Source organism: Epinephelus moara, chromosome 13 (assembly GCF_006386435.1).
Source record: "Epinephelus moara isolate mb chromosome 13, YSFRI_EMoa_1.0, whole genome shotgun sequence".
NCBI lineage: Eukaryota > Metazoa > Chordata > Actinopteri > Perciformes > Serranidae > Epinephelus > Epinephelus moara.
This window is the reverse complement of record NC_065518.1, coordinates 11900494-11912772: the sequence shown is the minus strand read 5'-3', so window position 1 is coordinate 11912772 and position 12279 is coordinate 11900494. Positions and strand designations below refer to the sequence as shown.

At 43.0% G+C, this 12279-nt stretch overlaps 1 protein-coding gene across 3 annotated transcripts in view; it reads left to right on the top strand.

Annotated features, from left to right (window-relative positions):
* The window catches only part of ppm1bb (protein phosphatase, Mg2+/Mn2+ dependent, 1Bb), a 35051-nt gene that overhangs the window by 15478 nt on the left and 7294 nt on the right, over positions 1-12279 (top strand). For all 3 annotated transcript variants that reach the window (XM_050060122.1, XM_050060121.1, XM_050060120.1), the window contains exons 2-5: positions 1377-2219; positions 7229-7346; positions 7944-8055; positions 10436-10493. In XM_050060122.1, coding sequence (XP_049916079.1) covers positions 1389-2219; positions 7229-7346; positions 7944-8055; positions 10436-10493 — 1119 coding nt within the window. In that variant the 5' untranslated portion in view covers positions 1377-1388. The remainder of the gene's footprint in view (positions 1-1376; positions 2220-7228; positions 7347-7943; positions 8056-10435; positions 10494-12279) is intronic.

Genomic DNA, 12279 nt, shown 5'->3' with positions numbered 1-12279 from the left:
GGTAGGGCGCAGAGGACAGGATTTGGGGGAGTACAGGCTCGTTCAGGAGCTACAGCTCCATGGTGACCGCTTCCGGGTCTACTTCAGGCTCTTCTCTGCTATTGGACGCGCCGAGGTGTCGTCACCGCACGTTGCGGTGAAATTAAAAACATTTCAATACGAGCGCAAGCTGACGGCGTGCAGACGCCGCGGCATGCGCCCTCTCACGCGCCGCTCAGCTCGGCAGCAGAGCGGTGCGGTCTTGCGCCGCGGTAGCACATACACAATGAATGGGTTTGTCGGCGGAGGTGTGAAAAGGGCTTTATTTCCAACCTGCCCAGCAGCGGTACCGTGGCGAATGGTCCCTAACTGCGGGGAGAACGGAGCAGGCTTCCCCGGAGGTCCACCGCTTCCTCCANGGCTGGAGTTCCTCCAACATTTGCAGTTAGATTATCATATTTTTTTATTGACAAAAATATAGGCTGCTTCGGCTGATTTTTTTATGCACACGTGCCCCTAAATATTTTTTACAGTTCGCATACACCTATTTTTAGTCGCAAATGCGAGTGAAACGCTCGCACTGTCGAGCCCTGTATATTGTGTTTAGTTATTTATAGCACCACATTTTCAGAGCGCAGAGCGGACTCTGGGCACAGAGGGAGCATCAGATCGTCAGGCGCAGTTTATTGTGTTTGCTCTTAAAGTTTGCTTTCACTCGCCTCTGAAGCAGCTGCTCCTATCATCTATCAATCTGATCTGATCAGCTCTGGTTGGATCAACGAATAAATTTTCCACCTCACAACTCAAACTGCTGAGGGAAAAAACAAAACAAAATTCACGTTGCATCGTGTTGCATTCATGGGCCTGCAAAATCCTCAGAATTTAGAGAGGGGACACATATTGATACACAGGGAAACACACAGACAAAATCATGAATAAATAAATTAACAAAAAAACAATTAAAAGTCTTTTATACCCAGTGTTCAAACATTTTGTCTGAAGTTTGAAATCATTTATTTAATTTCTTTGGATATAGGCTGTTCAGTGTTTGGGGTCTAAGTGACTGCTATAACCTATATACCTATTAAAGCAGAAAGACATAGGAACTGTATGGCTAATATGCAATGTATCTTAAGTCACCTCTTCATCACAATATTAAAGAATGTTATCACACATCGCAGATTTTCCTGATATTGTTCTGTTTAACGTACACCGATCTTTAATATAATATTGACTGATTTATTGGTCTAGCTTAATTTCTCATTCTGTATGTCGTATGGTACGATGGTGCATTCGGATAAAAGTGGCTGACTTGGTGAGGGATCATCTTTGTCCTCTCTGGTGACGGTGTAACCGAAATTGTGTTTCTCTCTTCTCTCTCCCTGATTAATCTCCAGCTATAGGCAGCAATGGGTGCATTCCTGGACAAGCCGAAGACGGAGAAGCATAGTGCCCACGGTGAGGGCAATGGGCTGCGCTATGGCCTGAGCTCCATGCAGGGCTGGCGGGTGGAGATGGAGGATGCCCACACAGCTGTGGTGGGCCTCCCCCATGGACTCACCGACTGGTCCTTCTTTGCTGTCTATGATGGTCACGCAGGCTCCCGGGTGGCCAACTACTGCTCCGGCCACTTGCTGGAACACATCTTGTCAGGAGGGGCCGACTTCAGTTCCGGATCTGGCTCCGTGGAGGGCGTGAAGGACGGCATCCGCTCGGGCTTCCTGAACATTGACGAGTACATGCGTAGCTTCTCTGACCTGCGGCAGGGCCTGGACCGCAGTGGATCAACAGCAGTGTGCGTGTTGGTCAGCCCGACCCACCTCTACTTCATTAACTGCGGCGACTCGCGCGCCGTGCTGAGTCGAGACACCAAGGTGGGCTTCTCCACCCAGGACCACAAGCCCTGCAACCCCCGCGAAAAGGAGCGCATCCAGAACGCTGGCGGCTCAGTCATGATCCAGAGGGTAAACGGCTCCCTGGCTGTGTCCCGGGCCCTGGGGGACTACGACTATAAATGTGTGGATGGTAAGGGCCCCACGGAGCAGCTGGTGAGTCCTGAGCCTGAGGTGTGTGTGTTGGAGCGGGCGGCCGAAGGAGACGAGTTTGTGGTGCTGGCATGTGATGGAATCTGGGATGTCATGTCCAACGAGGAGCTGTGTGAATTTGTCCGCTCACGACTCCTGGTGTGTGATGACCTGGAGAAGGTCTGTAACTCAGTGGTGGACACCTGTCTGCATAAGGTAAGCTTTCATTTCTCACATGTGAGGTACATAAGAGGGGACAGTGTTGACATGGTTACCTGCTTTAACTTGAAAGTTAAATTGTTAAAATCCAATGTGGTACATGTGACAGAGCTGCGTTACAAGTAGGACTAGAGAGTTCGACAGATTACTATGACGGGGATTCTGCTGGTTTTTATTGATATTAAAACAAATAAATTGTTAAATTGCCCCTGCAGACATGTTTTAATACTACTACTATTTTATTCAACATGGTTTCCCTACATAATAGTTAAAACAGTCTCAAAAGGTGCTAGAAGCAGATCTGCCCTTTATCCCTCATTGACGACTCGACGAGGTATAACTGCAGCTGGAGCAGCTTTGTGATCCACCCTCTAGCTACATGACTCGCCCATTATGCCTACACGTCAGGCCAGGATCGCCCCTTTGGCCCAAAAATGGAAGCCCCAACGAAAAATGCTAAGCTAGCGATTAGCTATCTATGAAGTATTAGGTTAAAAGAGAGGCTGTTAAGGGTAGGGTAAGGGTTAGGGTAAGGCTACAACTCATTACTAAAAAGTGAATCGCGTCTTCATGTATTACGAATCATAAAGTGGATTATTGCGACATTTGGCCTCATATTTCACAACAGTGTTGCGTTGTTGCAGGGTTCAGATGTGCATCAGTGGGTTTGTAGGGGCATGTCGTGTACCCTACCAACAAATTGTGTCTGCAGCTATACATGTCTCCTGCTGCTTGCAGTAGGTTTCACTTTCTCCAGTGCTGCTCGAGCGAGGTTGATATCGTGCAACACGATGGCAAGCATTAGCGTTTGAAGAAACAGCCGTACATATTAGACCCAGACTCGGATGAGCAGTCTGTTGTGCACCAAAATCGGCGACTAGCAGACATGTAGGAATGGTGGAAAGTGCAGTTAGCATCTTATATTTGTTTATGTTGTGTGTTAGCTTGTTAGCTTGTGGGCTACCTTGCAGTGGCTGACACCGTTATGGTTGTTAATAGTTGTGAAAGATGCAATGATATCTGCTATGATGGGGTTTAGGTAGATAGTGGCTAGGATAGGAAGCTTCAGGGTAAAACTGCACTCTCTACCATGTTTGCTGTCAAAACTTTCACTATGTTTTTTTTTAATTAATCATTTTTCAAATATAACAGTACAATGTTCATATACATATTTCATTTTATAACATTGAAAAATGATCTCAGTATCGCATGTCAAACAGCAAAATCAAACGTAAAAGAAAAGACAAAAAATTGATGTATACATGAAACAGTATGAGGGAGATGATAACCTAGGTATAATACACCTTTTTTGTTTTGATTAAATATGATTTTACCAATTATTTGAGAGGTTGTAATAGCTTTTTTTATTTGTTGTTATCTAAACAGAGTCAAAGAGATATTGTAGTTCAACAACTCTGCTCTCAGTACTGACCTGATCTGCTGATCTGCACTGGAGGTTTCAGTTTTTTGCTGGTGTTGTGTCGAAGTCTGTTCAGTCAATATGTGTTTCCCGTATTAGACAGCGATTTTTCGTGTTAGTGACGTACTTAATCTAGCTTGCTGGGTGTATGTTTGAGTCTCAGATTTTAGGGAAGTGCGCAGACACTGCTCCCTTCAATGGAAAAATGTAAAAACATCTCTCGACTGATAATGTAAATAATAATGAAAATTATAAAATAAGTCTATCATAAAAAACCACATCAGAAGTTTACAAAATGATGTTGTTGTTCAGTAAAAGTTAACTCATCTCACAGTGAGAGATCGTATAAATCAGGTGATGAATAATGCATCATTGCTCTCACTTCTGTCCCTGCCCATTGCTTCTCAACTATCGATCCAAGAAAAAGCAAGAATCACTTTTTTCCTCAGCTGAACTTGTCCACCGCTCGATCCACATCTTGGACTTTTTGCCTCCTGTGTATCATCTATTTTGTCTGAGTACTCCAAGAACCAGCAAGTGCACAGCAGCCTAGTTATTTTTACCTTCCTAGATGGGTTATCTCAAGTAACAGCCACACGCTGTCATAAATCACCTCTGCTGCCACTGCCTTTTGTGATGTATGTGACACTGTACACTTACAGAAAGTTACTCTGACCACGTTGACTTTTACAAGGTAATGACAAGGTGACTGTCCACTGGTTTAAGGCCAGATCTGTGTCTTGTTTATAGGCTAACTGTCTATGTGTCCTATAAATGCCAGTTAATATGCTGTCCAGTGTGCTTGAGTTGTTTATGAATAAAGATCTTAGAGCTGGAGTGATTTGTCGATTAACAGAGAATTAATCTCTTAAAATGCATCCAACGTACTCTGACTGTTAAAAATCCTTTATTAATACATGGATATCCAACACGTTTCGACTGGAGAGTCTTCATCAGAGTCTTTGTCAGAGAATTTATCACCTTTTTCTTTAAGCAGAAATGCCAAATATTTGCCAATGCTAGTTTTCCTGTACGCCTTTTCTGCTTTTCTTTGTCCCATTTGATCCTAAATTAAAGATTTTGGACGACCGATCTGACAAAATAAAATGTGAAGATGTCTCCTTGTGCTCTGGCAAAATGTGGTGGACAATGGTCACCATTTTCAAAATGTTTCATATACTAAAATCAAAGTAATCGTCAAGTTAATCATTAATTTAAGTGGCTGGAATTATCCTCCAGTAACTCTGTGTCCAAAAGGTACAAGTTTTTATCGGCAACATGTAAAACTGTTTATTACGAGGTTGTTTTTCCATCATTTTTTCTGTATTGAAGAAAATTTTGAGAACATGCTGTTAGCTTGTCTGCTGCCGTCTCCAGGTCACAAACTATCCGTCTATTATTATTGTAGAAACAGTTTAAGAAAAAGCAGTGTTTTCCGTAAAAGATCAAGAAAGACACACTTTCTTAAAGATGTCTTTTGGAGTTTTCTTGTGAACAGACGTTATATTAACATTCAGTGTTTCTCATTCTGTGTGTCCTTGAGGTTTAACAAACATGTTGAATACACTTCCTTTTGTAAAGCTTTTTTTTTTTTTTTTTTCCTTACATTTTGGGACCTGCATTGTTTACATCCATGTTTACTTGCTTCTGTCTTTGCTGACGCATTACTGCATATCTGGGCTATGACTGCCATTTGTAGACCAGGGATGTTCCTGGCGACTAATTTCCCTGTGGACTAAACAAAAATTTTAATTAAAACTAGTCGACTAGTCCAAGAAAAGGAAAACGCTTAGAAAACAGTCAAAATTTAGCACAATTTACTGTTAAGTATTTGAAATATTGTCCCAAAAAATAGTGTGTGCATTAAGAGCCCTTTGAAGCCTTTAATCACAATCCTCAACAACCATGTCGGATTTTAAAGACGCTGAAGTATGAGACACTTGGCGCCGAACATGCTACCTTGTTTTCATTTTCTAGATCAAAGAACTGCCAAACCGCGCTGGTTTTGTGAGAGAACATCTTTCTTATTTCCCACCGTGCTGTTATAAAACGCCAGTCTACTCGAGCATTACCGCGGGGAGGGGGACTGCTGTCTGACAGCTCTGTAGCGCCCACTAGTGGCAGGCAGCTGCATGACAGTTAAGCTGCCTTGCACATGAATAAAACACTAATTGGTTTAACCAACTAATATTTCTGGTGCTGACTAGCGAGGGGGCGGACGTTTAATCGTCTAATTGCGCGCATCCCTATTGTAGACCTGTAGAATGAGGTGAATCCATTGGCAGAAGGGGTGGGCGATTCGGCCCTAAAGTAGTATCACGATATTTGAGGGTATATTTGCGATAACGATATTCTTGATGGTATGACAAGCTAGTAAAAAAAAAAAAAGAAGTTATTTTGAATTTAAGAGAACAGAATTGCAACAAAATAAGTGATATAGTTTTACAGTTTGCCTTCAAATATTCAGTAAAAACTAAAATGATCTCATTTCTTTAGTTTGTGAACAACAGCAGTAACTCAGAGTGAGATTCAGATTATGTATGCAATATTAGCAGTTCAACAAAATAAAATCTACCACAAATTACACATTTAAACAGCTCCCAAATACAAAAAATGTCCCCTGGGATCGACATATATATATAAATCAACAGGTGATTTCCCTCTTTTCCCACCTGGACCTTTATGCTCTGCCATTTCTCCTCTAATCATCACGCTGTAACCTGTGACAGGCTGTTATGATACCACAACTATCACACATTCACATATATGGAGTTTTTGATCGAGCAGCGAGCGTCATGTAGGTTTACATTACCAAAGGTTTATGACAAAATCACTTGACAACACCGACTCCTGTGTGCGCACGGTGAGAGAGGAGAGGGAGAGACGCTGTGCTGCTGCCAGAGGAGCCGCTGGTTGAGTTCCCTCTGAGCGGTAAGTCACTAAAAGAGTCTGAGAAGTCCGGGGCTGTTCATAAAACATTCAGGACGCCACAGTTTATTCCACACTACTGAGGCGGCTGCTCTTTCTGGAACCACTGCGAGTTGCTAATAATTTTGTTTTCAGCTATGTTTGTTGTTGCCGTGGGTAACACACCCCCAATTGTCAGGACTGTGAATTGCATCAACCATGTGCTCAAACAAAACAGTGACCCACTCATTGAAAAACTGCTCCGTAGCGCTGCTAGAGGTGTTGTGAAGAAAGTTTTTTTCGGCTTCGGCTGGCATTTCATTATCTGATTTATTTGGTCTTTTTAAACTTAAATATGAATACCTGTATGGGTCAGAGTCCAATAGATACCAACCTATGTTACTGCCAGCTACTCTCACTTCTTACATACACTGTTCTGGATACTCTGCACTGGAAAGCTTTGATTGTTTGTTAAAATAAAAACACTGCTGGCTATATGCTTTTGATTCACATTGATAGGGAAAGCCTTGAAATTCTTTTTAAACAATAAGTGGGAACATTACGCTGATTTTTAGGGTTGTGATACAGCCGGGGTCACATTCAAAAAAGAGCGATAGAATATCCCTGATGTCCTACACAGATTTAATTTGTTCTGTCTGTGCCTGTCCTCGTCCTGCAGGGGAGCAGGGACAATATGAGTGTGGTGCTGGTGTGTTTACCCGGAGCTCCCAAGATCTCAGAGGAGGCTGTGAAGAAAGAAGAGGAATTGGATAAGTACCTGGAGACCCGTGTTGAGGGTCAGCACACGCAACACACGCACACACATACAAACATAATAGACAATGCATTTGTTATAATAATCAGTTAAGGTACAGTTAATCTAAACTTAGAGTCAAGGAGATTTAAAAATGCTGTGGTCTTGATAGTTTCTGTATTAGTTTCAGTGTATATCTGACTGTTTTCCTGCTGTTTAAACTATCACTGTCTGATATGCTGTGTTTGGTGTATTGTTATTTTAAACATTTATGTGCTCAGTGGTAGTTAAATGCCCACACTGTTCTTTGGGCCCAGCAGTCTTTCAGTGCCTTCTTCAAAAATGTTTTTTAAAAAGGTTAAGTGAAACAACAGGCCACATACTGTGCTCAGTTTCTGTTTACATAACCAGGGCAAAATAAACATTCTTTAGGTAATACAAATATTTGAAATCAGTCTGCCCCACACACACACACACACACACACACACACACACACACTCACTCACACTCGCAGTGATTTTTCCACTACTATGTGTGATTTCTCAGCCTCTGTAGAAAGAGGTAGTGGTTTACAATACATATATTGTATTGTAACATGATCTCTCACAAACCCCTTGTCCTCTTTGTGTTTGTGTGTAGAGTTACTGGGGAACTGTGGGGAGGGGGGAGTCCCTGACCTGGTGTCGGTCCTGAGGAGCATTGCCACAGAGAACATCCCCAACCTTCCACCTGGCGGAGGCCTGGCCAGCAAGTAAATACACAGCCTGGAACAACATGTAGCTCCATTTTACACACAGAACATACCGTTTAATATTATTGGACAAAACATGATTTTTTTATGGCTTGGAAACTTGTAAAATTCATAACTTACCACTGAGATACTGTATCCTGATGTGCGGAGTGTGGATACCCGACAACCCGACAACAAATCAATAATTTTTCTTGGGTTCGGCCCACTTGACATGCTGCGGTGTTGTGCTATGGCCTATTCAAGTGCTGGACTTATTTACGTGACGCCTGAACACAACACAGGCTCCGCTCCAATTGAGTGTGTGTGCTGTGCCGAGCGGCGTGTTTGACTGTGCGTAACAGCAGCCTTTTGATGGTCATTTACACACTGTTCATAACAGTAACTATGTCAGGTAACAAACTGCGTCGGGCTCAGGTCGGGTTGAAGGTCAAGGTCAAATTTATTTATATAGCGCATTTAAAAACAACCAGAGTTGACCAAAGGGCTTCACAAGCATAAAAGAATCTAACAAAATACAGAAACACAGGGCAAACAAATAAAAACAATATGTGGAGTCGAGATGTCAAAGATCAGCTCACATTAAAAGCCAAAGGAAAAAAGGTACGTCTTTAGTAAAGTGTTGAAAGATTCAGCGGTCTGAGCAGTTCTTATCTGCATGGGTAAACTACTCCAAAGGTTAGGAGCAGCCACAGAAAAAGCTTGGTGACCTCTGTTGTTCGGACTTAAAAATCAGAAAGTCTGTCGGGAGTCAGGCTGGGCTCGGTTATAATTGTCTTGAACTCGGGTGCGGTCAGGAAAATGTGCCCCGAGTCGTGCTCTACTATTGTGCACACAAGTCAAAAAAATTTTCCACATAGTTCGAAATGACTTGAAAAAGTGATATGAGAGATCAGCCAAAACATTAAAACCACTGACAGTTGAGGTGAATAACATTGATCATTTTGTTACCATACAATGTTGTGCTGGGAAACCTTTGGTCCTTCCATTCATGTGGATGTCACTTGACACACTACACCCATCCAAATGACATTACCGATCAAGTACACCCTATTGGCAATTGCACTCCCTGATGGCAGTTGCACCATGCCACACCACAAAAACTGCTCAGGAATGGCGGGGCAGACATGACTAAGCTCAAGGTGTCAACCTGGCCTCCAAAATCCATTGGGCATACAGGTACCCCACAACTCACAGGACTCAAAGGATCCGTCAACAACGCCTTGGTGCCAGACAACACAGGACACCCCCAGAGGTCCAGTCTCCATGCCTCGACAGGTCAGAGGCTCCACTTTAGATCGGACTTGGCTCTGACCCGTTGAGGCCTGGACAAAGGACCTCTGAGGTACTGGTTTGTCCTGCAGATGCTTGATCAGATTGGGATCTGGGGAATTTGAACGCTAGGTCGATGTCTTGAGATCTTTGTCACATTCCTAGGGCCATTCCTGAGCAGTTTTTGTGGTGTGGCATGGTGCACTGCCATGCTGAGGGGTTACTGTCATTGGGAGTACTGCTGCAATCAGTAGGGGTACTAGTCTATAACAATGTTTAGGTGGGTGGAGTGCGTAAAGGGGCGTCCACATGAATGCCAGGACCAAAGGTTTCCCAGCAGAACATTGCATTGGGATGAAATGATCAATGTTATTCACTTCACCTGGCAGTGGTTTCAATGTTTCTGCAGTAATGACATTTTTCTGTGCTTTGGAGGCGTGTTCATGTGTTTGAGGTGGGAAAAATATTCTTTGTAACATAGGTCAGCATGTCACAGAGGCAAGACTGTAGAATCAAATGGCCGCAGTTTGGAGGGGCCGCCGCAGCTTCCCATAGCCGATGCACGGCAGCTCGATACAGACTGCACTTCGCCACTGCGTGGTGTGTTTTCGACACAGAGTATATCTTTGGATTTAGGTCTGTTTGTCAGACTAAAAAGGCAATTTAAAGATGTCACCTTAAGCTTAGGGAAATTTGATATGTATTTTAAACAGTTTACTGATGTTTTATAATTTATTACACAAGAAAATAATCAGCAGATTAATTGATAATGTCAGTAATCGTCAGTTGCAGCCTCTGTCACACTGAGCCAAGCTTGGTTGCACAAAGACAGTTGTGTCCACTCCGACACGGGCAACACATGTGCACTTAAAAACTCCCAAACGTGCAGATAACACTCCTCAAAACACTTACGAGTACAGATTCATAAAGAGATTCTTTAGTCTCTTTATGCGCCAGTAGCGGATACTCAAGTATCGACTGAGTTGCTTTCTTAGTTCCATTAAAATTTTAATCAATACACATTTGCAGAGAATCAACAGAGACTGTTTGTGTTATATGGGGAGTCGTTCTCCTGTCTAAGCAGCGAGCTGTGTGTTGTTTGTGTTTGCAGACGGAGTGTGATCGAGGCGGTGTACAACAAGCTGAACCCTCACAGAGAAGAGGAAGGGGTGAGTCGATCACTCTCTAAACCCCTCACCCCTCCCACCTTTCACCCCCACCTCAACATGACCTTATAAACACACACCAGCCCAGACAAGGACACTCTTTTGTGTGTGTGTGTGTGTGTGTGTGTGAGAATGAACTTGATTTAAGTGTGAAAGAGGGTGGAGGATAGACTCAGCAGCATAACCTTTGCGAGCTCAGTGAAACTCATTGGACTGTACGTTGAAAAACATTGAAGAGGTGAAGTCAGATTAAATTTGTATTTATCGTTGAAATAGTGGATACTATACATGAAGAGATCACACTTGTGTACGTCACGGACCCATCTTCAACACAGATTCAGTGTGAGCACAGAGAAACTTTCCTCCTTCAGCAGATTAATACAAAAACAGTCTTCTATTGTAAAATGCTACACTTAAATCATTCTGCAGAGTGAGATAACAATAAGAACGACTTTTTGAGTGCAGGGGGCTTTAATTGATAGGTTAAATACATTGTTCACAATGCTGATAGAGAGTGGATACCTGAAGCGTACAGAGTAAGTAAAATGTGTCCAAATAGCAAGGCAAAGTTACCTTTGTGAACGACTTTTATTGTCAAATATCTAACTCAAACTTCAGAATCAGGGCTCAAAGGCAAAACCCCAGTGTACTGCTTGTCCCTGCCACTTAGCCCTAACCCCTCTGTTTTGCATGTTCACGTCTAAGGTAAGGGTGCTTTGATTCTCATTGTGACAGAAGGGTAGGGCAAAGTGTTAAGCGAGATTTATACTTCTGCGTCAAATCAACGACGCACCTACAGTAGGCTCTGCATCGATGTTGACCCTACACCGTACCCTACGCTGTAGTCTGACGTGCACCTCCCCAGAAATGTAACTACAAGTCGCGGCGACGCAGACCTCCTGTCTATTTCTGTAAGCTGAAACCATTTCCCTCAGTTGTTTTGTCAGTGAACCTTGTGAGTTGTAATGGAGCCGAAATTTGTAATGTTACCTTTGTTAAATGTCCCTGTTGTTGCTGTTTATATGAGTAGAGGAAAAGTCCGCTAGCTGCCAGGCTAATTTGTACGATGTAAAATGCCATAGACTCGTGCTAAAAAGATTAGCATGTTGTATTTGTGGGGAAAATGTGTCCTGCAACTTTGTGTTTAATGTGTGTTTTGAATCAATTAAACTTTACAGCACTTCACAGAAACCTCCGCCGCCGACTAGTGTTTTGGAAGTGTAACTGCAGAGTGACACAGACACACCACCACACAAGTATAAATGCTCACAACAGCGTTAGCCGTGTACGTAGGCCACGGCGTAGGCTCTGCCGCACAAGTATAAATCCCGCTTTAGGGCCACACGGCCCTCCAAACAGAGGATATTCTGAGGCAGACTCCAAACCAAGTGTTATGAGAAATCGGCTGCACAAGCAACAAAAAAACCCCACAAATCTGTTTTCTTCATTGATGAAGATTTTAAAATTGCAATAACCATTATCTTATCATAGCTTGATGTTGTTTCAGTGAAGTATGGTTCTTTTCTTTAGAACAAGCACGACAAAAGAAATTGTTAATATGCCGATATCTCGGTAGCTAACTAGCTAGCTAGCTAGTCAATGTTACATTGTTATTGCTGATTTGTGCATGACAGTCCCAGATTTTGACACATTTCTATTTTGCATTTCCTCCCTTCAATGGCATATGACAACCAAAATTGAACTTAGGTCCAGCAGTGACCAGAGCATCGGAGCGGAGCGGGTGAAAATTTCCGCTCCTCGCTCGCAGACCTCTCACTTTTCGCCACTC